The 27,474-nt window shown below is 48.9% G+C and overlaps 1 protein-coding gene across 3 annotated transcripts in view; it reads right to left on the bottom strand.

Moving 5' to 3' along the window:
* The window catches only part of LOC106568185 (PDZ and LIM domain protein 5), a 112,588-nt gene that overhangs the window by 3,851 nt on the left and 81,263 nt on the right, over positions 1-27,474 (bottom strand). The window contains exons 4-9 of one of the 3 annotated variants that reach the window (XM_014138301.2): positions 16,631-16,664; positions 12,056-12,078; positions 10,219-10,245; positions 9,753-9,907; positions 8,214-8,244; positions 3,876-4,039 (exon numbers count right to left, since the gene is read on the bottom strand). In XM_014138301.2, the coding sequence (XP_013993776.1) occupies positions 3,876-4,039; positions 8,214-8,244; positions 9,753-9,907; positions 10,219-10,245; positions 12,056-12,078; positions 16,631-16,664 (434 nt within the window). Of the gene's footprint in view, positions 1-3,875; positions 4,040-8,213; positions 8,245-9,752; positions 9,908-10,218; positions 10,246-12,055; positions 12,079-15,701; positions 16,244-16,630; positions 16,665-27,474 lie in introns of all 3 variants that reach the window. The other 2 variants (XM_014138300.2, XM_014138302.2) reach the window with 2 other exon arrangements.

Genomic DNA, 27,474 nt, shown 5'->3' with positions numbered 1-27,474 from the left:
AAAAATCACATCCATTTGTCCAGTTGTTTCAGTCACACCATACAGAGATAAACAAAAAATCACATCCATTTGTCCAGTTGTTTCAGTCACACCATACAGAGATAAACAAAAAATCACATCCATTTGTCCAGTTGTTTCAGTCACACCATACAGAGATAAACAAAAAATCACATCCATTTGAGCGATATAAAAAACATTCACAAACTGCTGTGTCATGTAATCAAAACACTAACAACATACTGCAGACAGGCAGAGCAGTACAGTAGCTGTATTTACATGGCTGTGTGCATTGCTAGCTAAACCTAAATAAATCTTATCTTAGTAGTGGGTGGGCAGGTGTGATCAGGTATGAATGAGTATGCAGGTTGCTGACAGAGTGTATTAGATCTAGCTGTGACCTCCCTGTCTTTAGCATGGGCCAGCTGTGTCGGGCAGATCCACTCCACACCGCCCAAACAATGGATCAATCTTCCCCACTGGGGGAAGAAACAACATTACATAGCCAGAGGAGACACCTGACAAAATACCCCCCAGCCCCTCAGAACGCGGAGTGGCGAAGAAGAGACAATTCTCCCCTTCTCCCCTCTCTCCTCTCTCTATGGCTGCATAGAGAGACGGGGGAGCCAGAGAGAGAGAGACGGGGGAGCCAGAGAGAGAGACGCGGGAGCCAGAGAGAGAGAGACGGGGGAGCCAGAGAGAGAGAGACGGCGGGAGCCAGAGAGAGAGAGACGGGGGAGCCAGAGAGAGAGAGACGGGGGAGCCAGAGAGAGAGAGACGGGGGAGCCAGAGAGAGAGAGAGACGGGGGAGCCAGAGAGAGAGAGAGACGGGGGAGCCAGAGAGAGAGAGAGACGGGGGAGCCAGAGAGAGAGAGACGGGGGGAGCCAGAGAGAGAGACGGGGAGCCAGAGAGAGAGAGAGACGGGGGAGCCAGAGAGAGAGAGAGACGGGGGAGCCAGAGAGAGAGAGAGACGGGGGAGCCAGAGAGAGAGACGGGGAGCCAGAGAGAGGAGAGACGGGGGAGCCAGAGAGAGAGAGAGACGGGGAGCCAGAGAGAGAGAGAGACGGGGGAGCCAGAGAGAGAGAGACGGGGGGAGCCAGAGAGAGAGAGAGACGGGGGAGCCAGAGAGAGAGAGAGAGACGGGGGGAGCCAGAGAGAGAGAGACGGGGGAGCCAGAGAGAGAGAGACGGGGGAGCCAGAGAGAGAGAGAGACGGGGAGCCAGGAGAGAGAGAGACGGGGGGAGCCAGAGAGAGAGAGAGAGACGGGGGAGCCAGAGAGAGAGAGAGCGAGAGAGAGAGAGAGACGGGGGAGCCAGAGAGAGAGAGAGCCAGAAGGGGAGCCAGAGAGAGAGAGAGACGGGGGAGCCAGAGAGAGAGAGAGACGGGGGAGCCAGAGAGAGAGAGAGACGGGGGAGCCAGAGAGAGAGACGGGGGAGCCGAGAGAGAGAGAGACGGGGGAGCCAGAGAGAGAGAGAGGGGGAGCCAGAGAGAGAGACGGGGGAGCCAGAGAGAGAGAGAGACGGGGGAGCCAGAGAGAGAGAGAGACGGGGGAGCCGGAGAGAGAGAGACGGGGGAGCCAGAGAAAGAGCGAGAGAGAGACGGGGGAGCCGGAGAGAGAGAGACGGGGGAGCCAGAGAGAGAGAGAGAGAGAGAGCAAGGAGGGAGGAGAGCATTAACTGTATATGACATTGTCACTGTGTGTTGGCTCTATGCTCTAACTAACCCCTGAAGAGGCTTTGGGCAGGCTGTAAGGGAACACTGGAGATGTGTATCTTTGTTTCACTTGAACCACAGCAGGGCTGCCAAACCCCTGGTCCAAACCCCTGGTCCAAACCCTTGGTCCAAACCCCTGGTCCAAACCCCTTGGTCCAAACCCTTGGTCCAAACCCCTGGTCCAAACCCCTGGTCCAAACCCTTGGTCCAGGTCCATCAAACTACTACTTCAACCACATCTGGTTAAGTTGGTCTTTTAAATGTCCCGTTGAGTGACCGTTTAGAGGCATCAGTTTCTAGCCCAGTCCCAGGGCTTAGGGGACATGTTCTTGGTTGACACAATGACAGGAGGGCATGGTGGCAGGGAGGGAGGGGGCAATGGAAGGAGGGAGGTGAGGGAGGCTGGATAGACGAGTTTTTAAGACAACACTCATCTCTCTCTGATAAACATCTGGGAGATGTATCACCTTCTGTCATCAATGCTGCCTGGCTTTTACACAGATGGCTGACAGAGGGCATAGTTCTCTCTCACACCAACAGTAACACACACACACACACACACACACACACACACACACACACACACACACACACACACACACACCACAACACCTGTATACAACCTAATACCAATCCTGTCCTGCCCAGTGGAGGCTGCTGAGGGGAGAGCGACTCACAATAACGTCCTGCCCAGTGGAGGCTGCTGAGGGGAGAGCGACTCACAATAACGTCCTGCCCAGTGGAGGCTGCTGAGAGGAGAGCGACTCACAATCCTGTCCTGCCCAGTGGAGGCTGCTGATGGGAGAGCGACTCACAATAATGTCCTGCCCAGTGGAGGCTGCTGAGGGGAGAGCGACTCACAATAACGTCCTGCCCAGTGGAGGCTGCTGAGGGGAGAGCGACTCACAATAACGTCCTGCCCAGTGGAGGCTGCTGAGAGGAGAGCGACTCACAATCCTGTCCTGCCCAGTGGAGGCTGCTGAGGGGAGAGCGACTCACAATCCTGTCCTGCCCAGTGGAGGCTGCTGAGGGGAGAGCGACTCACAATAATGTCCTGCCCAGTGGGGGCTGCTGAGGGGAGAGCGACTCACAATAATGTCCTGCCCAGTGGGGGCTGCTGAGGGGAGAGCGACTCACAATAATGTCCTGCCCAGTGGAGGCTGCTGAGAGGAGAGCGACTCACAATAATGTCCTTCCCAGTGGAGGCTGCTGAGGGGAGAGCGACTCACAATAATGTCCTGCCCAGTGGGGCAGGTTCCGCACAGTCAGTATGAGGTATGTGTTTGTGGTCAAGTAGGTCAAGGTCAAGTAAGCGTAAATCTGATACATACTCTATCTAACAGAGAGGTATCTGTGGTCTCTCATACACCCCCTTTCAGCAACTCTCACTTAAGAGGTCCCCAGGGAGGCGGTGAGTAAGCATAGGACCTCTCTCGCCTCACACAGCTCTGTAAAGGCCATATATTGTATATTCACATTATGTATGAGAACATACTGCAGTAGTAATCTTAGTAATAATGACTCCTAATGACTTTACAGAGAAAGCTAGTTCTCAGACCCTGTATCTCCTCCTTTTATTAAAGAGCAGAACATCTAATATATAATTCTACGTTTTCACTCAGGAATCGTGGAAAAGGAGCCTATAATTTGAGCTCATTAGCTGAATACAGCTTGTTTTATAGAGCTTTATGCTGCTCTAATAAAAGCACTGATTCAATGGTCAGGGTTTCCAGTAACAGCACAGGTCTGCCCCCTGCAGGTCAAGAGAAGCTGCTACATGAAGTAACAGTTATTGAGTACTGTTGCCTGTCTGAGTCTATGCAGCCATGGCATTTAAAGCCAGTGCCAATGGTTAATAAAGCTACTAGATGACCTCACATTTCAGTCATATACATAAACATTCTTCTCCTAAATAAATGTTTGAGTAAAGGGCAGAGCTCTCAACTTAGAAAAAGAAAGATATATATTAGCATTTCTGACTCATCCATGTTCAACAAAGACTGTAATATAACTCAGCTTCAAGCGAAGATTTTGTTTTATCTTAGCTGCAGGACACACACAATAACAGAAACATCATCAGCCAGGTGAGTGAACCTAACCACAGAATCCTCAGGAGAGACAGTCAGAAGAATACCATAGTGGTAGTGTCATGGTGCTACAGTACCTGCTGAACCTCCAGCTGGCCAGGAGGGTTTGACCTGGGCAGAGGGGATCTTGAAGGTGGGTGGGGGGACACTGTTGCCATTCCTGGGGGCTCCTGGGACTTTGGTCATGGTCTTCACTGATGTTGTGATGTGGCCACTGGGCGGGGCATTCTCAACAACTTTACTGGAGAACAGAAAAGTACTGCTTATAGGTCATTGTTCATGGACACACATGAACGCCCTTGAACGAACACACACACACACACACACACACACACACACACACACACACACACACACACGTTTGTTTTACTATCCTTGTGGGGACCAAACATTTGATTTCCCTAACCCCGAACCCTAACCGTTAACCAGTGGAGGCTGCTGAGGGGAGGACGGCTCATAATAATGGCTGGAACAGAGTACATGGAAACCATGTGTTTGATGTATTTGATACAATTCCACCTATTCCGCACCAGCCATTACCATGAGCCCGTCCTTCCCAATTAAGGTGCCACCAACCTCCTGAGCCATTAACCTAATCCTAACCTTAACCCTAAACTTAACTCAAAACCCTAACCCTAATTGTGACCCTAACTGTAAACCTAACCCCTAAGCCTAAAATAGCTTTTTCCTGCGAAATGACCCAACTTGTCCAAAGGTTCCTTGTTTTAATATCCTTGTGAAGTCTTCTGGTCCCAACAAGGATAGTAAAACTGAAAAACCAACACACATACACATACACAAATATAAATCCACACATACACACACTCAGACACTCCATCATACTTCAGAAATGTTTTTCCTTTATAGTATTCAAGGTTCCCAGGTTCTGGTAGGGTTGGTGTTGTTTATTCAGGACTATTCACATCACCAGGCTGTGCCAACTGAGGCTGTCAGTCCCTCCCTCAGGCCCAGGTCATGTTTGTTATGACAACCTCAGCCATGGTTACAGTACGGTATGAGTTTAATCCAGGACTCAGAACACCTCTCAGCTGTTAGAATGTCATTCCATTACAACAAGCCTCCCCACTAAAAACTATGCAGACTTCGCTTCATTAGTAAAACTCCCACATTCTGCATCCTCTCCTACCCCCAATATAAAAGATGTGGTTCTCTTCTTGTTCAAGTGCATGTTTATGTGAAACAATGTGCAGACCATGCCCAAAAATAACAACATAGTTGTTGGAAATACAAGTGCATTGGAAGAGCTGTTTTGAAGACAAAAAAAACCCTGGGCTCATTATGTGACTGAGTCACATCCAGCCCAGGCACTAATCATTACAATTAATTAGCAGGAAGCTCAGAGACACACTCAACCATCAGGCCAATTACGAGGAGAGATGATTGGATAAAAAGCTGTGTCTGATGAAAACCATGGTCAGTATATCCAATAAGGATACATGATACAACCCAGTGTCCAGATGGCGCATCAATAAGGAAAACAGGAACACAATTAGAGTTGGCATGGTCTTTATCTCTCTCACTCTCTCTTTCTCTCCGTCCTTACTCTCTTTCAGTCAAATAATGTATGCAGTGGAGACTGCTCATAACAACAGACTCTGCAACGTTGCCCTCCATGACATTGACGGTTCTATAAATAATGCTTGTATCTAGTGCCTGAGCCACTATGGTTAGGTCTGTACTAGTATTGGTGTTCAGCCTATCAAGGTTTGGAGCAAGCACGCTCAGTATGGGCACGCTGTATCCAGAAAGTAGCTGGTTCGAATCCCAGGTGAGAAAGACTTGCCATTAGGCAAATAACCTAACTTGAGTCTGACTTGATTTGCTCCGGGTCATATTGAGTTGTATGAATGTAAAATTGGTCAGCTACGCTGTAATTTAAATATGTCTTGAGGATACTGCCCTCTATTGGTGATAAGGAACCATTGCTATAGACCAAGCATTTTTTAGCAAACGCTCTTATACAGAGCTACTTACAGTAGTGAGTGCATTCATTTTCCTACTTTTTCGTACTGGTCCAGTGTGGTAATGGAACCCACAACCCTGGCGTTGCATGCGCCATGCTCTACCAACTGAGCCCCTACTGCACAGTCAAGTGTTTAGATACTGTACTTCATAGCAGAAGAAGAAACAGAAGAGGAAGCTCAAAGGAAATGGAGAAGGGGGCAGGAAATGAAGAACAGCAGAGAAAAGGATACAACTTTATTGATATATAAGCAGTTACAATCCTCAAGCAAAATGAATATGGTTAGTGTATAAAATGAAACAAAATGAAGATAAAATACAAAGATACACACAAATGATCAGAATGAAGTTGGAGGATAGTGAAGTTGGAAAAGAAGTAGAAACAAACAGAATAAACACAAAAAGTAGTATATTACAGTAGTATATTACAGATGATAATGTGCAGATTTAATCTCAACCTGCTTCTCATGCAGTATTCAAGATACACTCAGTGGCCCGTTTATTAGGTACACCCATCTAGCCGGGTCGCACCCCCTGTGACCCCAGAACAGCCTGTATTCGTCGGGGTATGAACACATTGCTCAATTTGTATTAAGGGACTAAACATGTGCCAGGAAAATATTCCCCACACCACTGCCACTAGCCTGTACCATTGACACCAGGCAGGATGTGTCCATGGGCTCATGCTGCTTACGCTGACTCTGCCATCAGCATGACGCAACAGGAAACCGGGATTCGTCAGACCAGGTGATGTTTTTCCACACCTCAATTGTCCAGTGTTGGTGATCGCGTGCCCACTGGTGCCACTTCTTCTTGTTTTTAGCTGATAGGACTGGAACCCAGTGTGATCGTCTGCTGCAGTAGCCAATCCGTGACAAGGACCGACGAGTTGAGCGTTCCGAAATGCTGTTCTGCACACCACTGTTGTACTGCGCCATTATTTGCCTGTTTGTGGCACACCTGTTAGCCTACACGATTCTTGCCATTCTCCTTTGACCTCTCTCACCAACAAGCTGTTGTATGTTTTTTGCTCGTCGCACCATTCTCGGTAAACCCTAGACACCGTTGAGCGTGAAAAGCGCCTGGCACCATACTACTCTCAAAGTCGCTTAGGTCACTTGTTTTGCCACATCTAATGTTGAATCCAACAGTAACTGAATGCCTCAATGCCTGTCTGCCGGCAATATATAGCAAGCCATGGCCACGTGCGAACGGGGTGGTGTACCTAATTACCTGGCCATTGTGTGTATGTACTAAGGCAAGGTAAACTAAGGGAGAGTATTTAACTCAAACACACACACACACTCACTCACACACTCACTCTCACACTCCCCTAACACACCAGCAGGCTCACTGTACACACACATACACAGCAACTTACTAACTAATTCCAGTAACTACTTAAAGGGATGTGGTATAGGACAAGGCACAGGTGGTGAGGCATAATGTGAAATCTCAGACTTCTATAATGTGAGATCTGAGACTGTCTTTCTAGTTAACTACAGGCTGATTAAAATGAATAAAACACAGGCAGAGAGATGTTACTGGGCACAGCAAACTACAGTCTACTGCACGTTGAGTGTGCGTGCCGAAACACTGTGGTGCCAGTCTCTCAGCTTGTTGTACTGTTGTCCCACAACCTTTGGGTCCGGTTTGTTCACCCTAACACACCCAAAGACACAGGAAAGGAGGGGAGATGGAGGGAAGGGAGGAGGAAGAAAGGAGACGACACAGGAGAGCAGACAGGAAGAAAGGAAAGAAAGACATTGTAAAGAAAAATAAATAGACAAGAAATGTAGAGTGAAAAACAGGACAATGGAGGAAATAAAGGAAAAATAAAGAAACAGTCAGATTTGCCAGTGGTTGTACTTCCTGACAGGAGAGCTCTGTCTGAAGGATGCTGTCTGTAAACCACATCTCTCTAAGAAGGAGAGATTGGAAGTCTCCTCCTGGCAGGCCCTGATTACCCACAATCCCACTTAATTACCCACAATCCATCTTCGTGACATGCTGATTGGCCGGGGCTTTGGTTGGGAGAGCAGCAGGGTGCATTTACTGCAGATGAAGATGAATAGGGGCAGAAAACAGACCTGAGAACCCCCAGAACCCCCAGCTCTAAAGGGCTATGAGGGTTTGCCAGCCCAGCTAACCCTGCTTGAGCAGTTTCCACTAGGGTTTCCTCTGATGTGGCTTCCTGTAATGAAGCCTTACACTAAGCGTGATACTGAGCGTCTCATGGATAAGGAAGTATGGGCTAAACTCGGAATCCCAATAATGAGAAGCTCCTGTGGCATGCAGGATGAGACATGGAGTGCCAGAAAGCTCTGATCAACCCAACATAGTAACAGTAACAACAACAGCATCAGCCTCACACACCAGGAAACTACCCTCAGATCACATGGGATCAGACTGACATACCACCAACTACTCACTTCCTTCCAGCGCTGTTCTCCTGGGCTTGGTCTGTGAACAGAGGAGGAAAGAAACTCATGAACATAAAAACAGAGATTGTCAAATGTGCGTGTAGACTTCTGCGTCTTATAATAGAAAATAACTGATTTTATTTAACTAGAGAAGACAGTTAAGAACACATTTTTATTTACAATGACGGCCTACCCCGGACGACGCTGGGCCAATTGTACGCCACCCTATGGGACTGCCAATCACGGCCAGTTGTGAAACATGCCTGGAATCGAACCAGGGTCTGTAGTGACTGCATTGAGATGCAGTGTCTTAGACCACTGGCCACTCGGGAGGCCATGGGGTGACCAGACAAAAAGAGAGTGATGCTACTGCTTTTTAAATGCTCATTTTAATCAAGTAGATATTGATAAAAAATATACCTATAGAAAAAAAACCTGTGACTCATGATTCGTGTAAGCCAGCTCTGCCCCAACCCGTCAGCATTCTCAAATCCAAACTTATCGTGGAGAAGAAATGTTAGTGGGTGTGGCATTTGGCTGGAGTGATGTGGATGGGTAGCCAGGCAAGTACAAACCACTCTCCAGCACTCATTTGCATCAACAGCCCTGCACATATTAAACATTGTATAAGTAACAGCCTATGTGTGGAATAGAGAATGACTTCTAATGCCCTGCTCCTTGTCAGCTCCATGTCAGTTTGTATCAGCAGAGCAGGTCTAACACACACAGGGCTGGGGTGATGACAAAGAGATGGATGCTGAGGCCCTGAGACAGAGCTGCGCCAGGGGACCAGAACACAGTGACAGAGCTGTGCCAGGTGGACCAGAACACCAGTGACAGACCTGTGCCAGGGGGACCAGAACACACAGACAGAGCTGTGCCAGGGGGACCAGAACACACAGACAGAGCTGTGCCAGGGGGACCAGAACACACAGACAGAGCTGTGCCAGGGGGACCAGAACACACAGACAGAGCTGTGCCAGGGGGACCAGAACACACAGACAGAGCTACACTACCAGGGTGGGAAATGGCTGGTGGATGCCCTAATTTCAAAGAATTAAGCTAAATTACAGAAAACACTGTACCCAACCCGCTTTCACCACTGTAGCGTTGAGATTCCCCTTTCCAGAGCTGACAAACACACACATTTTGTATTTTTTCTACACGTGGGCTTTGGATTCTTTTTTTATGCTCCAAATGCTCTGTTCGACCACCCGTCAATGTGGCTGGGAAGAATAGATATTCTACCAGCCAATGCTCAAATCTACCAGCATTTTGCTGATGGCTGGTGTTAATTTCCCACCCTGTGCACTACACGGACTATCATGCAGCACTGTTGTAATCTGTACTACAGTCTACTCATGTAACCTTTCCCTTAGGGGAAAAGGCAAAGCCAAAATGGTCACTTCAGAGGGATACGACTGTAAGATCACAATGATCTAGTTAGGATAGATTTATATTTCCTAGTCCCATTGTGCCAGGTTACCCAGTAACTAGGGTGTCATTATGCCTCAGGGTATTGGGGTAAGGTGCAAAGGGGGTACCCACCTTTCTCTGTGCCGGTGATCTGAGCCAGGATTCTGAAGGACCTGGACTGGGAGGTTCCGGTGCGAGGATGCCAGTCCTCTGTGTCCTCGATCAGACGCTTCTTACTGGCCTCGCTGAGGGGCGAGGCGTGGATCAACTCTGGTTCAACTTTGTTCCTGAGACCACACACAGAATAAGTATTAAAGTCCTCATCATCATTAACATTCATTTACAATTATCATTACCACTCAGCATTCATAAAAATCACTCTTAATAATTACTTTATTATTCCCTAATGATTCAGATTCATTTACTACATTCATTAATGCTTTTATATAGTAGAATAACACAAGTACAACATTTGTTCTCGTTCACACACTGGTACAGACAAATACACTCGTACTCCCAATGTATACAGGTATACTTAGACAAGACAAACATACACACATTCACTACGTGTCCACGGCTAGATGTTCCATTACTGTACCTCCTAAGGACAGTCTTTGGGGGGACTCTGCACACGGACATTGAGAAGGTGGTAAGAATGGAAAATAGAAGGAGAAGAAAACTTGAAAGATTGAATATTGTTTGATAGAATAAACCAGATGTAAAACTCTTTGGATCTAAAGTATCAGTTTTGCTGTTTGTTTTTTATTTTTCTTTATTTAACTAGGCCATTCTTATTTACAATGACGGCTACCGGAGAATAGTGGGTTAACTGCCTTGTTCAGGGGCAGAACGACAGATTTTTACCTTGTCAGCTCAGGGATTCGAACCAGCTACCTTTCAGTTACTGCTGTTACAGGCTATACTTACTTAAGAATTCCCGGAGGCCCACTATCAGAACCAGCAGTTACACTAAAAACAGCAGAGCAGTAGTCAGCTGACTATCGATTCAAACTAACTGCAATGACCAGCTTTAAAACCCTTATGAAGATGACATGACACACATGACCTGATTCAGCCCACATACAGTGCATCGTGGCGTTAACTCAGAGACAAACATATCATAACATGACAATGGTTTTAGTAGTAGGGGGAAATATGCTTCATGGATTATTGATCAGCTGAATAAACTGGTGAAGTAGTTTGTATTTTGGGGAATTGATTTAAAACTATTAAATAGTGATATTGTATGTATAATACAGTTAGAAACCCAGGTAAAAGTTACCATCTCTCGTCACAAGGGGGAACCACTGAGCCGCACATTACATTGAGCTCAGGACCAGAATGGATACATTGTTTGTATTCCTGTCCTCAATTATATCATGTTTAGACACACATCTCAAGATGTCTGTTTATTACATTACAAGTGGATTTCTGCACTTGGGGCAAGTGAAGTGTGTCTGAGTGTTCTGCGTGTGAGCTCAGTGCTATTTGACTGTGTGTCTCTGAGTGTATTCTAAGTGAATGGGGCGAGAGGGGTCAGATTGTGACGGTCCTGGCTGGTAATTAATGAATGGCCTTGGGTAAACAGAGTGGCACGGTGGCAGACGGAGGGGGACAGATGCAGGGACAGGGTTCAGTAGCCCTGCTGAGTGGTGACAGGTCAGCCTACAGGGCTCTGGGTTGCAGTCTGGAGCCTGGTGGTGGGTCTGGTGGGGATGCATCACCTTTTATAGAGCCTATGGGCTCCGGTCAAAGGTAGTGCACTATAAAGAGAATAGGGTGACATTTGAAACGCAGCCTGGGTGTAAATACACTGGTTATCCCACACGGACCGGGCCGGGATGCCATTACACACACAGAGCATGAATGAACAGAATGAACTGGCCTCAGTGGACCACAAGGCTTATTATGGCTTATGGCTGTGTGTTATTTACAGGGTGGCTTTGCAGGTTGTTTTGTGTTGTGAAATGAGTGTGTAAAGCGCCTGTCATAGTCCAAAACGTGTACACGTACACACAGCAGTCTTCTAGAATATTAGACCGTTGGTTTTCATACTTTGTCAGCGGAGTTCAAGCAATTTTTCCAACTGTCAACACATTCAAATGATATAGGATGCGTACCGGAGCCGCGTTGGTTGAGAATTGAGGGGAGGTGAGCAGAGGGCTGTGCTTCGCCCGCGGATGGTGGTCTCAGAGCCGTGTTGCTATGTCACAATAGGATGCTGGACTATCACGTCTCAGCGTCTGTGGACTATGATTTAGGCTTTAGACAGTAAGTATATGAGGGAGATTTATGAGGGTTATGGCAGAGAGGCGCCAGCATGTCTACTGTACTAATCTAACTGTACTGCAGTCATCATGTGTAGCAGGACAGCACTGATAATCACATCCCACAGTCAAAGAGCTAGCAGACAGTGTCACTGTTACAACACTAACTTGGTCTCTTCCTCCTCCCCCTCCTGCGGAAAGAGAAAAGAGAGGAGAAGAGGATGAAACAAAGTAAAGGAGCAGGAAAAGAGAAGAGCAGTGATTCAACTGGGTCCTAAAACCACATGGACCTTTCTGAGATGATGGGCGAGCAGACACCCAGAGAGAAACACACACACAGGATGCGGCTGAACACACATGCTTCTACTATACCTGTAGCCTGTACAAGCAGACGGGGAAGTCTGGGGGGTTTAGGTGGTTATTGGCTAGATGAGATACAGTTTATGTAAAATTGTCGTTCCTCAAAGTTTTTGTGCATTTTACCTAACCCTAACCCTTTTCCTAACCTTAAACTAATTCTCTTAACCTGCTACATTAATTGTACTAACCTGCTGCATAAGGTCTAACTTGCTACAAAAAGTCAATTTTGACATAAGCTGTAACCCTTCTAGCCAAAACCGTTTTAGAAGGTAGGAAGGTGAAAGATCATATAATAACTCAGAGAAGGTATTACAGTATGCAGTACAGACTGAGATGACAACCAAAGTGCCTAGAGGTAAGTGGCATGAAGTCTCTATTATACTCTATTATAACCCCTCATGTCTCAGCCTCCAGTATTTACGCTGCAGTAGTTTATGTGTCGGGGGGCTAGGGTCAGTCTGTTATATCTGGAGTATTTCTCCTGTCTTATCCCGTGTCCTGTGTGAATTTAAGTATGCTCTCTCTAATTCTTTCTTTCTTTCTTTCTTTCTTTCTTTCTTTCTTTCTTTCTTTCTTTCTTTCTTTCTTTCTCTCTCTCTCTCGGAGGACCTGAGCCCTAGGACCATGCCTCAGGACTACCTGGCCTGATGACTCTTTGCTGTCCACAGTCCACCTGGCCGTGCTGCTGCTCCAGTTTCAACTGTTCTGCCTGCGGCTATGGAACCCTGGCCTGTTCAACGGACGTGCTACCTTGTCCCTGACCTGCTGTTTTCAACTCTCTAGAGACAGCAGGAGCGGTAGAGATACTCTGAATGATCGGCTATGAAAAGCCAACTGACATTTACTCCTGAGGTGCTGACCTGTTGCACCCTCGACAACCACTGTGATTATTATTAGTTTACCCTGCAGGTCATCTATGAACATTTGAACATCTTGGCCATGTACTGTTATAATCTCAACCTGGCACAGCCAGAAGAGGACTGGCCACCTCTCATAGCCTGGTTCCTCTCTAAGTTTCTTCCTAGGTTCTGGCCTTTCAAGGGAGTTTTTCCTAGCCACTGTGCTTTTACACCTGCATTGCTTGCTGTTTGGGGTTTTAGGCTAGGTTTCTGTACAGCACTTTGAGATATCAGCTGATGTAAGAAGGGCTTTATAAATACATTTGATGTGATTTGATTATTCAGCTGTGAAACATAACTAATACCATTTGCATCAGTGGACTACATTGGTAGACTAGTCTAAAACACATGTTACTAGTGTACTTCCTATCCTCTGGCCTGAGAACCACCCCAATAAAGAGCTGCTCCAGCCCAGAGCTGCCAGTACGCTGGGATAATTAGAAAAGAAGTGTCTAAGTCGACACAACAACAAGACGTCAGACAGAATCAGAGCCAGACTACTTGGCAAAGCTATAAACTCTATTATCAATTAAAGGGAGGCAGGGTGGGCTAGGCTGGGTTGGGCTGGGATAAGCTAGGCTGGGTTGGGCTAGGCTGGGTTGGCTAGGCTGGTTTGGCCTAGGCTGGTTTGTACTACGCTGGTTTGGTCTGAGCTGGTTTGGTCTGAGCTGGGCTAGGCTGGGTTGGCCTAGGCTGGTTTGGGCTGAGCTAGGCTGGTTTGGGATGAGCTAGTCTGGTTTGGGCTGGGTTGGACTAGGCTGATGTGGCCTAGGCTGGTTTGGGCTGAGTTAGGCTGGGCTAGGCTGAGCTAGGCTAGGCTGGGTTGGCCTGGGTTGGGCTGGGCTAGGCTGGTTAAAGCTGGGCTAGGCTGGGTTGGCCTAGGCTGGTTTGGGCTGGGCTAGGTTTATCTAGGGTGGGCTAGGCTGGGTTGGGCTAGGCTAGGCTGGGTTGGTCTGAGCTAGTCTGGATTGGGCAAGGCTGTATTGGGCTAGGCTGGTTTGGATAGGCTAGGTTGGGCTAGGCTGGGTTACGCTAGGCTGGGTTAGGCTGGCCTTGGCTGGGCTAGGCTGGGCTAGGTTAGGCTGGGCTAGGTTGGGCTACGCTGAGCTGGGTTAGGCTGGGCTGGTCTAAGTTAGGCTGGGTTGGGCTATGCTGGGCTGGGTTGGGTTAGGATGGGCTGGGTTAGGCTGGGCTGGGTTGGGTTGGGTTAGGCTGGGCTGGATTGGGTTGGGTTAGGATGGGCTCGGTTGGGTTACGATGGGCTCGGTTGGGTTAGGATGGGTTGGGCTGGGTTGGGTTAGGATGGACTGAGTTAGGCTGGGCTGGGTTGGGTTGGGTTAGGATAGGCTGGGTTAGGCTGGGCTGGGTTGGGTTAGGATGGGCTGGGTTAGGATGGGCTGGGTTAGGCTGGGCTGGGTTGGGATGGGCTGGGTTGGGATGGGCTGGGTTGGGATGGGCTGGGTTAGGATGGGCTGGGTTAGGATGGGCTGGGTTAGGATGGACTGGGTTAGGATGGGTTGGGTTAGGATGGGCTGGGTTAGGATGGGTTGGGTTAGGATGGGCTGGGTTAGGATGGGCTGGGTTAGGATGGGCTGGGTTAGGATGGGCTGGGTTGGGTTGGGTTAGGATGGGTTGGGTTAGGATGGGTTGGGTTGGGTTAGGATGGGCTGGGTTGGGTTAGGATGGGCTGGGTTGGGTTAGGATGGGCTGGGTTAGGATGGGCTGGGTTAGGATGGGCTGGGTTAGGATGGGATGGGCTGGGTTAGGATGGGCTGGGTTAGGATGGGCTGGGTTGGGCTGGGTTAGGATGGGGTGGGTTGGGTTAGGATGGGCTGGGTTAGAATGGGCTGGGCTGGGTTAGGATGGGCTGGGTTAGGATGGGCTGGGTTAGGATGGGCTGGATTAGAATGGGCTGGGCTGGGTTAGGATGGGCTGGGTTAGGAGGGGGTGGGTTGGGTTAGGATGGGCTGGGTTAGAATGGGCTGGGCTGGGTTAGGATGGACTGGGTTAGGATGGGCTGGGTTGGGTTGGGCTGGGTTGGGTTGGGCTGGGTTGGGTTGGGTTGGGATGAGCTGGGTTAGGATGGGCTGGGTTGGGTTAGGATGGGCTGGGTTAGGTTAGGATGGGCTGGGTTAGGATGGGCTGGGTTGGGTTGGGATGAGCTGGGTTCAAAGTATGCGTAGGTAGCTGGGGTTGGTTAACAGCTACTTGTGGCCTCAAACATCATCCAGACTGGCAGTGAAGTGAACTACATCTCTCTGTAAACCTGACAACAACACACAGGATTTATGGGATGTGAGACAGAAACATGTTCCCAGTACACTACACCAGTCCAGGTGGTCATACCTAACATGGCCATGTCGGTCTTTTGAGCTCAAAAGTCAAATGGTCCATGGTAATAACATTAAACCACCTACCTACCCACACTTGATCTTCTTGGAAAGTGAAAGGAAGCAAAAAGAGAATTTGAGGGGTTTGGTTAGATAAAGAAAGTAACAGGAGAGAAGAGTGGAGGAGAAGAGGTGAGAGGAGGGTTTGAGGTTAGTGCCACTCACCCATTAAACTGTTCTTTGATCTGGTCGACCACCACACCCTGGGCTTCCAACAGGCCCCGCCTCTGTCCTATGGCCACCTCACAGGCGTTGGCATTGGAGTACAGGTTAATTGGCGTGTTATAGCAAGAGGACTGCGGAGCACCGGGATTGGAGGAGGGGGCTGTCATTCTGGCCGGGGAGGATGAGGAAGAAGAGGAGGGAGTGGAGGAGGGGGTGGTGAAGGGGGAACGGCCAGAGCCGGGTCTGGGGGGTGGGGCTGAGCTAGGTGGGGCTGGGGAGCGGGAGCGGCTAGCTAGTGGGAAGGGAGGCTGGGGCTGCTGGGAGGAGGGGGCGGCGGGGGTGAAAGCAGACGATGCAGACGGGATGGAGGCCACCTTTGGGGCGGTCAGGGAGGAAGTGACTGCACCCGCACTGCTGCCCCCGCCAAAGGGGCGGGCCGTCTTGTTGTAGGCAGCACCGGGTTGGGGGGAGGGGCTGGTGAAGGTGGAGGGCGGAGCTGGATGGGTGATTGGCACGGGCTTAATGATCTCCAGTGGCTCGTCCTATAGGGGGGTGAGGACACATGCACGACACTCACACACTGCAAACCACACAGCAAACTCATATAGCAAACTCATATAGCAAACTACACAGCAAACTCATATAGCAAACTCATATAGCAAACTACACAGCAATGCTCCCCAGCAGTATAGTATGTGCCTCAGAGCTATCAGCAGCATATTATTCCCTAGCGTTGCATAATGCCCATAACAGCCAATCACAACGTGCTGTAACATTGTCTCAGAAGGTCACAGTGAGCATGCTCAAACAAATGATCCTGGTAACTGGTAATATACCAATTAAAAACGAATAATCATTATCAGAATCCATTCATCCTAAATAATAAATGTGACTGTTTAAATCTGATTCATTCACTGGAGTGTACTTACCTTTGGTGCATCAGCCTTGGGAACACTGGAAGCTCTGTGAAGACAGAAAACCCATCATGAGGAAACGTATTTTCCTCTGTAGGAACAAGAGTAAAGAACTAACGGAGCATGACCACCCTCACAGTATATGTCCCATCCATTAAAATGTCACAACAAACCTCAATGGTACATGCAGGTAATACTGGGACAGATGGATGAAGACACCATCTGTCAGGCTTGACTGAACAGTAACTCTCTCCTTATGGACAGTAACTCTCTCCTTATGGACAGTAACTCTCTCCTTATGGACAGTAACTCTCTCCTTATGGACAGTAACTCTCTCCTTATGGACAGTAACTCTCTCCTTATGGACAGTAACTCTCTCCTTATGGACAGTAACTCTCTCCTTATGGACAGTAACTCTCTCCTTATGGACAGTAACTCTCTCCTTATGGACAGTAACTCTCTCCTTATGGACAGTAACCCTCTCCTTATGGACAGTAACCCTCTCCTTATGGACAGTAACTCTCTCCTTATGGACAGTAACTCTCTCCTTATGGACAGTAACTCTCTCCTTATGGACAGTAACCCTCTCCTTATGGACAGTAACTCTCTCCTTATGGACAGTAACTCTCTCCTTATGGACAGTAACTCTCTCCTTATGGACAGTAACGCTCTCCTTATGGACAGTAACGCTCTCCTTATGGACAGTAACTCTCTCCTTATGGACAGTAACGCTCTCCTTATGGACAGTAACGCTCTCCTTATGGACAGTAACTCTCTCCTTATGGACAGTAACTCTCTCCTTATGGACAGTAACGCTCTCCTTATGGACAGTAACCCTCTCCTTATGGACAGTAACCCTCTCCTTATGGACAGTAACTCTCCTTATGGACAGTAACTCTCTCCTTATGGACAGTAACTCTCTCCTTATGGACAGTAACCCTCTCCTTATGGACAGTAACCCTCTCCTTATGGACAGTAACTCTCTCCTTATGGACAGTAACTCTCTCCTTATGGACAGTAACTCTCTCCTTATGGACAGTAACTCTCTCCTTATGGACAGTAACGCTCTCCTTATGGACAGTAACCCTCTCCTTATGGACAGTAACTCTCTCCTTATGGACAGTAACTCTCCTTATGGACAGTAACTCTCTCCTTATGGACAGTAACTCTCTCCTTATGGACAGTAACTCTCTCCTTATGGACAGTAACTCTCTCCTTATGGACAGTAACCCTCTCCTTATGGACAGTAACCCTCTCCTTATGGACAGTAACTCTCTCCTTATGGACAGTAACTCTCTCCTTATGGACAGTAACTCTCTCCTTATGGACAGTAACTCTCTCCTTATGGACAGTAACTCTCTCCTTATGGACAGTAACTCTCTCCTTATGGACAGTAACTCTCTCCTTATGGACAGTAACTCTCTCCTTATGGACAGTAACTCTCTCCTTATGGACAGTAACTCTCTCCTTATGGACAGTAACTCTCTCCTTATGGACAGTAACTCTCTCCTTATGGACAGTAACCCTCTCCTTATGGACAGTAACCCTCTCCTTATGGACAGTAACTCTCTCCTTATGGACAGTAACTCTCTCCTTATGGACAGTAACTCTCTCCTTATGGACAGTAACCCTCTCCTTATGGACAGTAACTCTCTCCTTATGGACAGTAACTCTCTCCTTATGGAGGAGCATCTTAGAGAGATGGGAGAGGAAGAGAGAGAGGGAGCAGTAGATAGAACAAGAGGGGGGAGGGAGAGAAAACAGGTGGGGATGAGTAAAGGAAAACTCAATAGGAACTAAACCCACCAGAGTAAAACCTGTAAATGGAGTAAATATTGAAATTAGACACACTATCAAAGACTGCTGCTACTGGCTCCACTACAACAGCTGTCTCTATTTGGCCCCTAGCTCAATGCCACAGAGTCAGCCAGCCATAGAGCAGCATGGTGGTAGAGACATGTGGGAAAACATATTATGCTATATTCCTCTGTTTTGTTTCCCTAACGCCTGCTAGATTTACTAAGGATCCTTATTTTCACTCAATCATCCACTCAGCAGTACAAGACACTATCTCTCCTCTGCGTGAGTCTCCATCTCCGTGTACAGGGCTACAGGCCCAAACAGTGTAGAAGACCTCAGATTTATACTCATGATCAAACCAGCTGTTGTTCATACTGCTGCAAACAAACACACTGTTCAGGGGACGGGACTTCCAGTGGCTACCAGGAAGTGAACCAAAAACGATCTGCTCTTTCTATCCACAAGGACAATCTGTATATTCCTTCCATATTCTGTCTCTCTGAGGAGCAGAGAGCATGTAGCCTAATGAAGGAAAACAAAATACATATCAACTATGCAAAACATAATGTGAGATGTGAGAATGCTATTCATTGACTACAGCTCAGCGTTCAATACCATAGTACCCTCAAAGCTCATCACTAAGCTAAGGATCCTGGGACTAAACACCTCCCTCTGCAACTGGATCTTGGACTTCCTGACGGGCCGCCCCCAGGTGGTGAGGGTAGGTAGCAACACATCTGCCATGCTGATCCTCAACACTGGAGCTCCCCAGGGGTGCGTGCTCAGTCCCCTCCTGTACTCCCTGTTCACCCATGACTGCATGGCCAGGCATGACTTCAACACAATCATTAAGTTTGCAGACAACACAACAGTGGTAGACCTGATCACGACAACAACGAGACAGCCTATAGGGAGGAGGTCAGAGACCTGGCCGGGTGGTGCCAGAATAATAACCTATCCCTCAACATAACCAAGACTGATTGTGGACTACAGGAAAAGGAGGACCGAGCACGCCCTCATTCTCATCGACGGGGCTGTAATGGAGCGGGTTGAGAGCTTCAAGTTCCTTGGTGTCCACATCAACAACAAACTAGAATGGTCCAAACACACCAAGACAGTCGTGAAGAGGGCACGACAAAGTCTATTCCCCCCAGGAAATTAAAAAGATTTGGCATGGGTCCTGAGATCCTCAAAAGGTTCTACAGCTGCAACATCGAGAGCATCCTGACTGGTTGCATCACTGCCTGGTACGGCAATTGCTCGGCCTCTAACCGCAAGGCACTACAGAGGGTAGTGCGTACGGCCCAGTACATCACTGGGGCTAAGCTGCCTGCCATCCAGGACCTCTACACCAGGCGGTGTCAGAGGAAGGCCCTAAAAATTGTCAAAGACCCCAGCCACCCCAGTCATAGACTGTTCTCTCTACTACCGCATGGCAAGCGGTAGCGGAGTGCCAAGTCTAAGACAAAAAGGCTTCTCAACAGTTTTTACCCCCAAGCCATAAGACTCCTGAACAGGTAATCAAATGGCTCCCTGGACGATTTGCATTGTGTGCCCCCCCAACCCGTCTTTTTACGCTGCTGCTACTCTCTGTTTATCATATATGCATAGTCACTAACCTGTTGTGGATAGGGGGCAGTATTTTCACGGCCGGATGAAAAAAACGTACCAGATTTAAACTGGTTACTACTCTTGCCCAGAAACGAGAATATGCATATTATTAGCAGATTTGGATAGAAAACACTCTGAAGTTTCTAAAACTGTTTGAATGGTGTCTGTGAGTATAACAGAACTCATATGGCAGGCAAAAACCTGAGAAGATTCCAAGCAGGAAGTGGCCTGTCTGTAAATTTGTAGTTCTTCTTTTGGTTCTCTATAGAAACTACAGTATCTGAGCTGTTCCGAAGCACTTTCTAAGGCTTCCATTGGCTCTCTAAAGCCTTCAGAAAGCGGATTGAGGCGTCTCCTGTCTCTGGGCAGAGTATACTAGCACAGTTTGTCAGTGGTCTGCCTAGTAACAAAGAGATTGGAGATGCGCGGTCCCGCGGCCATGCTGTTTTTTCTTTCCTCTTTGAATGAATACACTATTGTCCGGTTGGAATATTATCGCTATTTTACGAGAAAAATACCATAAAAATTGATTTTAAACAGCGTTTGACATGCTTCTAATTACGGTAAAGGAACATTTAGATTTTTTTTGTCTCGCAAGCATGAACAAAACTGAGGTATTTGGACATAACTATGGATTATTTGGAACAAAAACAACATTTGTTGTTGAAGTAGCAGTCCTGGGAGTGCATTCTGACGAAGATCAGCAAAGGTAATACCATTTTTCTAATAGTAATTCTGAGTTTAGTGAGCGTCGAACTTGGCGGGTGTCAAAATAGCTAGCCGTGATGGCTGAGCTATGTACTCAGAATATTGCAAAATGTGCTTTCGCCGAAAAGCTATTTTAAAATCTGACATAGCGATTGCATAAAGGAGTTCTGTATCTATAATTCTTAAAATAATTGTTATGTATTTTGTCAATGTTTATGATGAGTAATTTAGTAAATTCACCGGAAGTTTAGGGTGGGAATGCATGTTCTGAACATCACATGCTAATGTAAAAAAGCTGTTTTTGGATATAAATATGAACTTGATTGAACAAAACATGCGTGTATTGTATAACATAATGTCCTAGGAGTGTCATCTGATGAAGATCATCAAAGGTTAGTGCTTCATTTAGCTGTGTTTTGGGTTTATGTGACATATATGCTTGCTTGGAAAATGACTGTGTGATTATTTTTGGCTGTGTACTCTCCTAACATAATCTAATGTTTTGCTTTCGCTGTAAAGCCTTTTTGAAATCGGAATATGTGGTTAGATTAATGAGAGTCTTGTCTTTAAAATGGTGTAAAATAGTCGTATGTTTGAAAAATTGAAATTATAGCATTTTTGAGGTTTTGTATTTCGCGCCACGCTCTACCATTGGATATTGGTAGCGGAACGTCTGTCCTCAACAGGTTTTAACTATACATTCATGTACATACTACCTCAATTGGGCCGACCAACCAGTGCTCCCACACATTGGCTAACCGGGCTATCTGCATTGTGTCCCACCCACCATCCGCCAACCCCTCTGTTACACTACTGCTACTCTCTGTTCATCATATATGCATAGTCACTTTAACCATATCTACATGTACATACTACCTCAATAAGTCTGACTAACCGGTGTCTGTATGTAGCCTCGCTACTTTTATAGCCTCGCTACTGTAAATAGCCTGTCTTTCTACTGTTGTTTTATTTCTTTACCTACCTATTGTTCACCTAATACCTTTTTTTGCACAATTGGTTAGAGTCTGTAAGTAAGCAATTCACTGTAAGGTCTACACCTGTTGTATTCAGTGCACATGACAAATAAACTTGAATTTGATTTGATTAATTCTCGCCCTCTCTCCCTCCCTCTCTTTCTCCGTTCTCTCTCTCTCCCTCCCTCTTTTTCTCCTTCCTCTCTCCCTCTCTTTCTCCTTCCTCTCTCCCTCTCTCCCTCGCTCTCTTTCTCCTTCCTCTCTCCCTCCCTCTCTTTCTCCTTCCTCTCTCCCTCTCTCCCTCGCTCTCTTTCCCCCTCCTCTCTCCCTCCCTCTCTTTCTCCTTCCTCTCTGCCTCTCTCCCTCACTCTCTTTCTCCTTCCTCTCTCCCTCCCTCTTTTTCTCCTTCCTCTCTCCCTCTCTTTCTCCTTCCTCTCTCCCTCTCTCTCTCCTTCCTCTCTCCTCCCTCTCTTTCTCCTTCCTCTCTCCCTCCCTCTTTTTCTCCTCTCCTCCCTCTCTTTCTCCTTCCTCTCTCCCTCTCTCCTCGCTCTCTTTCTCCTTCCTCTCTCCCTCCCTCTCTTTCTCCTTCCTCTCTCCCTCTCTCCCTCACTCTCTTTCTCCTTCCTCTCTCCTCTCTTTCTCCTTCCTCTCTCTCTCCCTCCCTCTCTTTCTCCTTCCTCTCTCCCTCTCTCCCTCCCTCTCTTTCTCCTTCCTCTCTCCCTCCCTCTCTTTCTCCTTCCTCTCTCCCTCCCTCTCTTTCTCCTTCCTCTCTCCCTTTCTCCCTGCTCTCTTTCTCCTTCCTCTCTCCCTCCCTCTCTTTCTCCTTCCTCTCTCCCTCTCTCCCTCGCTCTCTTTCTCCTTCCTCTCTCCCTCCCTCTCTTTCTCCTTCCTCTCTCCCTCCCTCTCTTTCTCCTTCCTCTCTCCCTCCCTCTCTTTCTCCTTCCTCTCTCCCTCTCTTTCTCCTTCCTCTCTCCCTCCCTCTCTTTCTCCTTCCTCTCTCCCTCTCTCTCCTCTCTTCTCCTCTCTCCCTCTCTTTCTCCTTCCTCTCTCCTCCCTCTCTTTCTCCTTCCTCTCTCCCTCTCTCCCTCCTCTCTTTCTCCTTCCTCTCTCCCTCCCTCTCTTTCTCCTTCCTCTCTCCCTCTCTCCCTCACTCTCTTTCTACTTCCTCTCTCCCTCTCTTTCTCCTTCCTCTCTCCCTCCCTCTCTTTCTCCTTCCTCTCTCCCTCCCTCTCTTCTCCTTCCTCTCTCCCTCTCTCCCTCCCTCTCTTTCTCCATCCTCTCTCCCTCCCTCTCTTTCTCCTTCCTCTCTCCCTCCCTCTCTTTCTCCTTCCTCTCTCCCTCTCTCTCTTTCTCCTTCCTCTCTCCTCCCTCTCTTTCTCCTTCCTCTCTCCCTCCCTCTCTTTCTCCTTCCTCTCTCCCTCTCTTTCTCCTCCTCTCTCCCTCACTCTCTTTCTCCTTCCTCTCTCCCTCTCTTTCTCCTTCCTCTCTCCCTCTCTCCCTCCCTCTCTTTCTCCTTCCTCTCTCCCTCTCTCCCTCCCTCTCTTTCTCCATCCTCTCTCCCTCCCTCTCTTCTCCTTCTCTTTCTCCTTCCTCTCTCCCTCTCTCCCTCAATCTCTTTCTCCTTCCTCTCTCCCTCCCTCTCTTTCTCCTTCCTCTCTCTCTCTCCCTCCCTCTCTCTTTCTCCTTCCTCTCTCCCTCCTTCTCTTTCTCCTTCCTCTCTCCCTCTCTCCCTCACTCTCTTTCCTTCCTCTCTCCCTCTCTTTCTCCTTCCTCTCTCCCTCCCTCTCTTTCTCCTTCCTCTCCCTCCCTCTCTCTCCTTCCTCTCCCCTCCCTCCCTCTCTTTCTCCATCCTCTCTCCCTCCCTCTCTTTCTCCTTCCTCTCTCCCTCCCTCTCTTTCTCCTTCCTCTCTCCCTCTCTCTCTTTCTCCTTCCTCTCTCCCTCCCTCTCTTTCTCCTTCCTCTCTCCTCCCTCTCTTTCTCCTTCGTCTCTCCCTCTCTTTCTCCTCCCTCTCTCCCTCACTCTCTTTCTCCTTCCTCTCTCCCTCTCTTTCTCCTTCCTCTCTCCCTCTCTCCCTCCCTCTCTTTCTCCTTCCTCTCTCCCTCTCTCCCTCCCTCTCTTTCTCCATCCTCTCTCCCTCCCTCTCTTTCTCCTTCTCTTTCTCCTTCCTCTCTCCCTCTCTCCCTCAATCTCTTTCTCCTTCCTCTCTCCCTCCCTCTCTTTCTCCTTCCTCTCTCCCTCTCTCCCTCCCTCTCTCTTTCTCCTTCCTCTCTCCCTCCCTCTCTTTCTCCTTCCTCTCTCCCTCCCTCTCTTTCTCCTTCCTCTCTCCCTCCCTCTCTTTCTCCTTCCTCTCTCCCTCCCTCTCTTTCTCCTCCCTCTCTCCCTCTCTTTCTCCTTCCTCTCTCCCTCTCTTTCTCCTTCCTCTCTCCCTCTCTCCCTCCTCTCTTTCTCTCTCCTCTCTCCCTCCCTCTCTTTCTCCATCCTCTCTCCCTCCCTCTCTTCTCCTTCTCTTTCTCCTTCCTCTCTCCCTCTCTCCCTCAATCTCTTTCTCCTTCCTCTCTCCCTCTCTCCCTCTCTTTCTCCTCCCTCTCTCCCTCACTCTCTTTCTCCTTCCTCTCTCCCTCTCTTTCTCCTTCCTCTCTCCCTCTTCCTCCCTCTCTTTCTCCTTCCTCTCTCCCTCCCTTTCTCCTTCCTCTCTCCCTCCCTCTCTCTCCTTCCTCTCTCCCTCCCTCTCTTTCTCCTTCCTCTCTCCCTCTCTCCCTCGCTCTCTTTCTCCTTCCTCTCTCCCTCTCTCTCTTTCTCCTTCCTCTCTCCCTCCCTCTCTTTCTCCTTCCTCTCTCCCTCCCTCTCTTTCTTCTTCTCTCTCCCTCTCTTTCTCCTCCCTCTCTCCCTCACTCTCTTTCTCCTTCCTCTCTCCCTCTCTTTCTCCTTCCTCTCTCCCTCTCTCCCTCCCTCTCTTTCTCCTTCCTCTCTCCCTCTCTCCCTCCCTCTCTTTCTCCATCCTCTCTCCCTCCCTCTCTTTCTCCTTCTCTTTCTCCTTCCTCTCTCCCTCTCTCCCTCACTCTCTTTCTCCTTCCTCTCTCCCTCCCTCTCTTTCTCCTTCCTCTCTCCCTCTCTCCCTCCCTCGCTCTCTTTCTCCTTCCTCTCTCCCTCCCTCTCTTTCTCCTTCCTCTCTCCCTCCTCTCTTTCTCCTTCCTCTCTCCCTCTCTTTCTCCTCCCTCTCTCCCTCACTCTCTTTCTCCTTCCTCTCTCCCTCTCTTTCTCCTTCCTCTCTCCCTCCCTCTCTTTCTCCTTCCTCTCTCCCTCCTCTCTTTCTCCATCCTCTCCCTCCCTCTCTTTCTCCTTCCTCTCTCCCTCCCTCTCTTTCTCCTTCCTCTCTCCCTCTCTCCCTCGCTCTCTTTCTCCTTCCTCTCTCCCTCCCTCTCTTTCTCCTTCCTCTCTCCCTCTCCCTCTCTCCCTACTCTCTTTCTCCTTCCTCTCTCCCTCTCTTTCTCCTTCCTCTCTCCCTCTCTCCCTCCCTCTCTTTCTCCTTCCTCTCTCCCTCTCTCCCTCCCTCTCTTTCTTCCTCTCTCCCTCCCTCTCTTTCTCCTTCTCTTTCTCCTTCCTCTCTCCCTCTCTCCCTCACTCTCTTTCTCCTTCCTCTCTCCCTCCCTCTCTTTCTCCTTCCTCTCCCTCTCTCCCTCCCTCGCTCTCTTTCTCCTTCCTCTCTCCCTCTCTTTCTCCTTCCTCTCTCCCTCCCTCTCTTTCTCCTTCCTCTCTCCCTCTCTTTCTCCTCCCTCTCTCCCTCTCTCTCTCCTTCCTCTCTCCCTCTCTTTCTCCTTCCTCTCTCCCTCCCTCTCTTTCTCCTTCCTCTCTCCCTCCCTCTCTTTCTCCATCCTCTCTCCCTCCCTCTCTTTCTCCTTCCTCTCTCCCTCCCTCTCTTTCTCCTTCCTCTCTCCCTCTCTCCTCGCTCTCTTTCTCCTTCCTCTCTCCCTCCCTCTCTTTCTCCTTCCTCTCTCCTCCTCTTCCTCTCTCCCTCCCTCTCTTTCTCCTTCCTCTCTCCCTCCCTCTCTTTCTCCTTCCTCTCTCCCTCTCTCCTTCCTCTCTCCCTCCTCTCTTCTCTTCCTCTCTCCCTCCCTCTCTTTCTCCTTCCTCTCTCCCTCTCTCTCCCTCTCTTTCTCCTTCCTCTCTCCTCTCTCCCTCTCTCTCCTTCTCTCCCCTCTCTCCCTCACTCTCTTTCTCCTTCCTCTCTCCCTCTCTCCCTCCCTCTCTTTCTCCATCCTCTCTCCCTCCCTCTCTTTCTCCTTCCTCTCTCCCTCTCTCCCTCGCTCTCTTTCTCCTTCCTCTCTCCCTCCCTCTTTTTCTCCTTCCTCTCTCCCTCTCTTTCTCCTTCCTCTCTCCCTCTCTCCTCTCTTTCTCCTTCCTCTCTCCCTCCCTCTCTTTCTCCTTCCTCTCTCCCTCCCTCTCTTTCTCCTTCCTCTCTCCCTCTCTCCCTCCCTCTCTTTCTCCTTCCTCTCTCCCTCTCTCCCTCGCTCTCTTTCTCCTTCCTCTCTCCCTCCCTCTCTTTCTCCTTCCTCTCTCTCTCTCTCCCTCCTCTCTTTCTCCTTCCTCTCTCCCTCGCTCTCTTTCTCCTTCCTCTCTCCCTCCCTCTCTTTCTCCTTCCTCTCTCCCTCCCTCTCTTTCTCCTTCCTCTCTCCCTACTCTCTCTCTCTTCCTCTCTCCCTCCCTCTTTTTCTCCTTCCTCTCTCCTCTCTTTCTCCTTCTCTCTCCCTCTCCCCTTGTTCTCTTTCTCCTTCCTCTCTCCCTCCCTCTCTTTCTCCTTCTCCTCCCTCTCTCCCTCGCTCTCTTTCTCCTTCCTCTCTCCCTCCCTCTCTTTCTCCTTCCTCTCTCCCTCTCTCCCTCACTCTCTTTCTCCTTCCTCTCTCCCTCCCTCTTTTTCTCCTTCCCTCTCCCTCTCTTTCTCCTTCCTCTCTTTCTCCTTCCTCTCTCCCTCCCTCTCTTTCTCCTTCCTCTCTCCCTCTCTCCCTCTCTCCCTCACTCTCTTTCTCCTTCCTCTCTCCCTCTCTTTCTCCTTCCTCTCTTCCTCTCTCCCTCTCTTTCTCCTTCCTCTCTCCCTCTCTCCCTCACTCTCTTTCTCCTTCCTCTCTCCCTCTCTCCCTCCCTCTCTTTCTCCATCCTCTCTCCCTCCCTCTCTTTCTCCTTCCTCTCTCCCTCTCTCCCTCGCTCTCTTTCTCCTTCCTCTCTCCCTCCCTCTTTTTCTCCTTCCTCTCTCCCTCTCTTTCTCCTTCCTCTCTCCCTCTCTCCCTCGCTCTCTTTCTCCTTCCTCTCTCCCTCCCTCTCTTTCTCCTTCCTCTCTCCCTCCCTCTCTTTCTCCTTCCTCTCTCCCTCTCTCCCTCCCTCTCTTTCTCCTTCCTCTCTCCCTCTCTCCCTCGCTCTCTTTCTCCTTCCTCTCTCCCTCCCTCTCTTTCTCCTTCCTCTCTCTCTTCTCCCTCCCTCTCTTTCTCCTTCCTCTCTCCCTCGCTCTCTTTCTCCTTCCTCTCTCCCTCCCTCTCTTTCTCCTTCCTCTCTCCCTCCCTCTCTTTCTCCTTCCTCTCTCCCTCACTCTCTTTCTCCTTCCTCTCTCCCTCCCTCTTTTCTCCTTCCTCTCTCCCTCTCTTTCTCCTTCCTCTCTCCCTCTCCCCTTGTTCTCTTTCTCCTTCCTCTCTCCCTCCCTCTCTTTCTCCTTCCTCACTCCCTCTCTCCCTCGCTCTCTTTCTCCTTCCTCTCTCCCTCCCTCTCTTTCTCCTTCC

Source organism: Salmo salar, chromosome ssa13 (genome assembly GCF_905237065.1).
Source record: "Salmo salar chromosome ssa13, Ssal_v3.1, whole genome shotgun sequence".
In the NCBI taxonomy this organism is placed as follows: Eukaryota; Metazoa; Chordata; class Actinopteri; order Salmoniformes; family Salmonidae; genus Salmo; species Salmo salar.
Note: the sequence above shows the minus strand (reverse complement) of the source record. Positions and strands in the feature narration are given on the sequence as shown.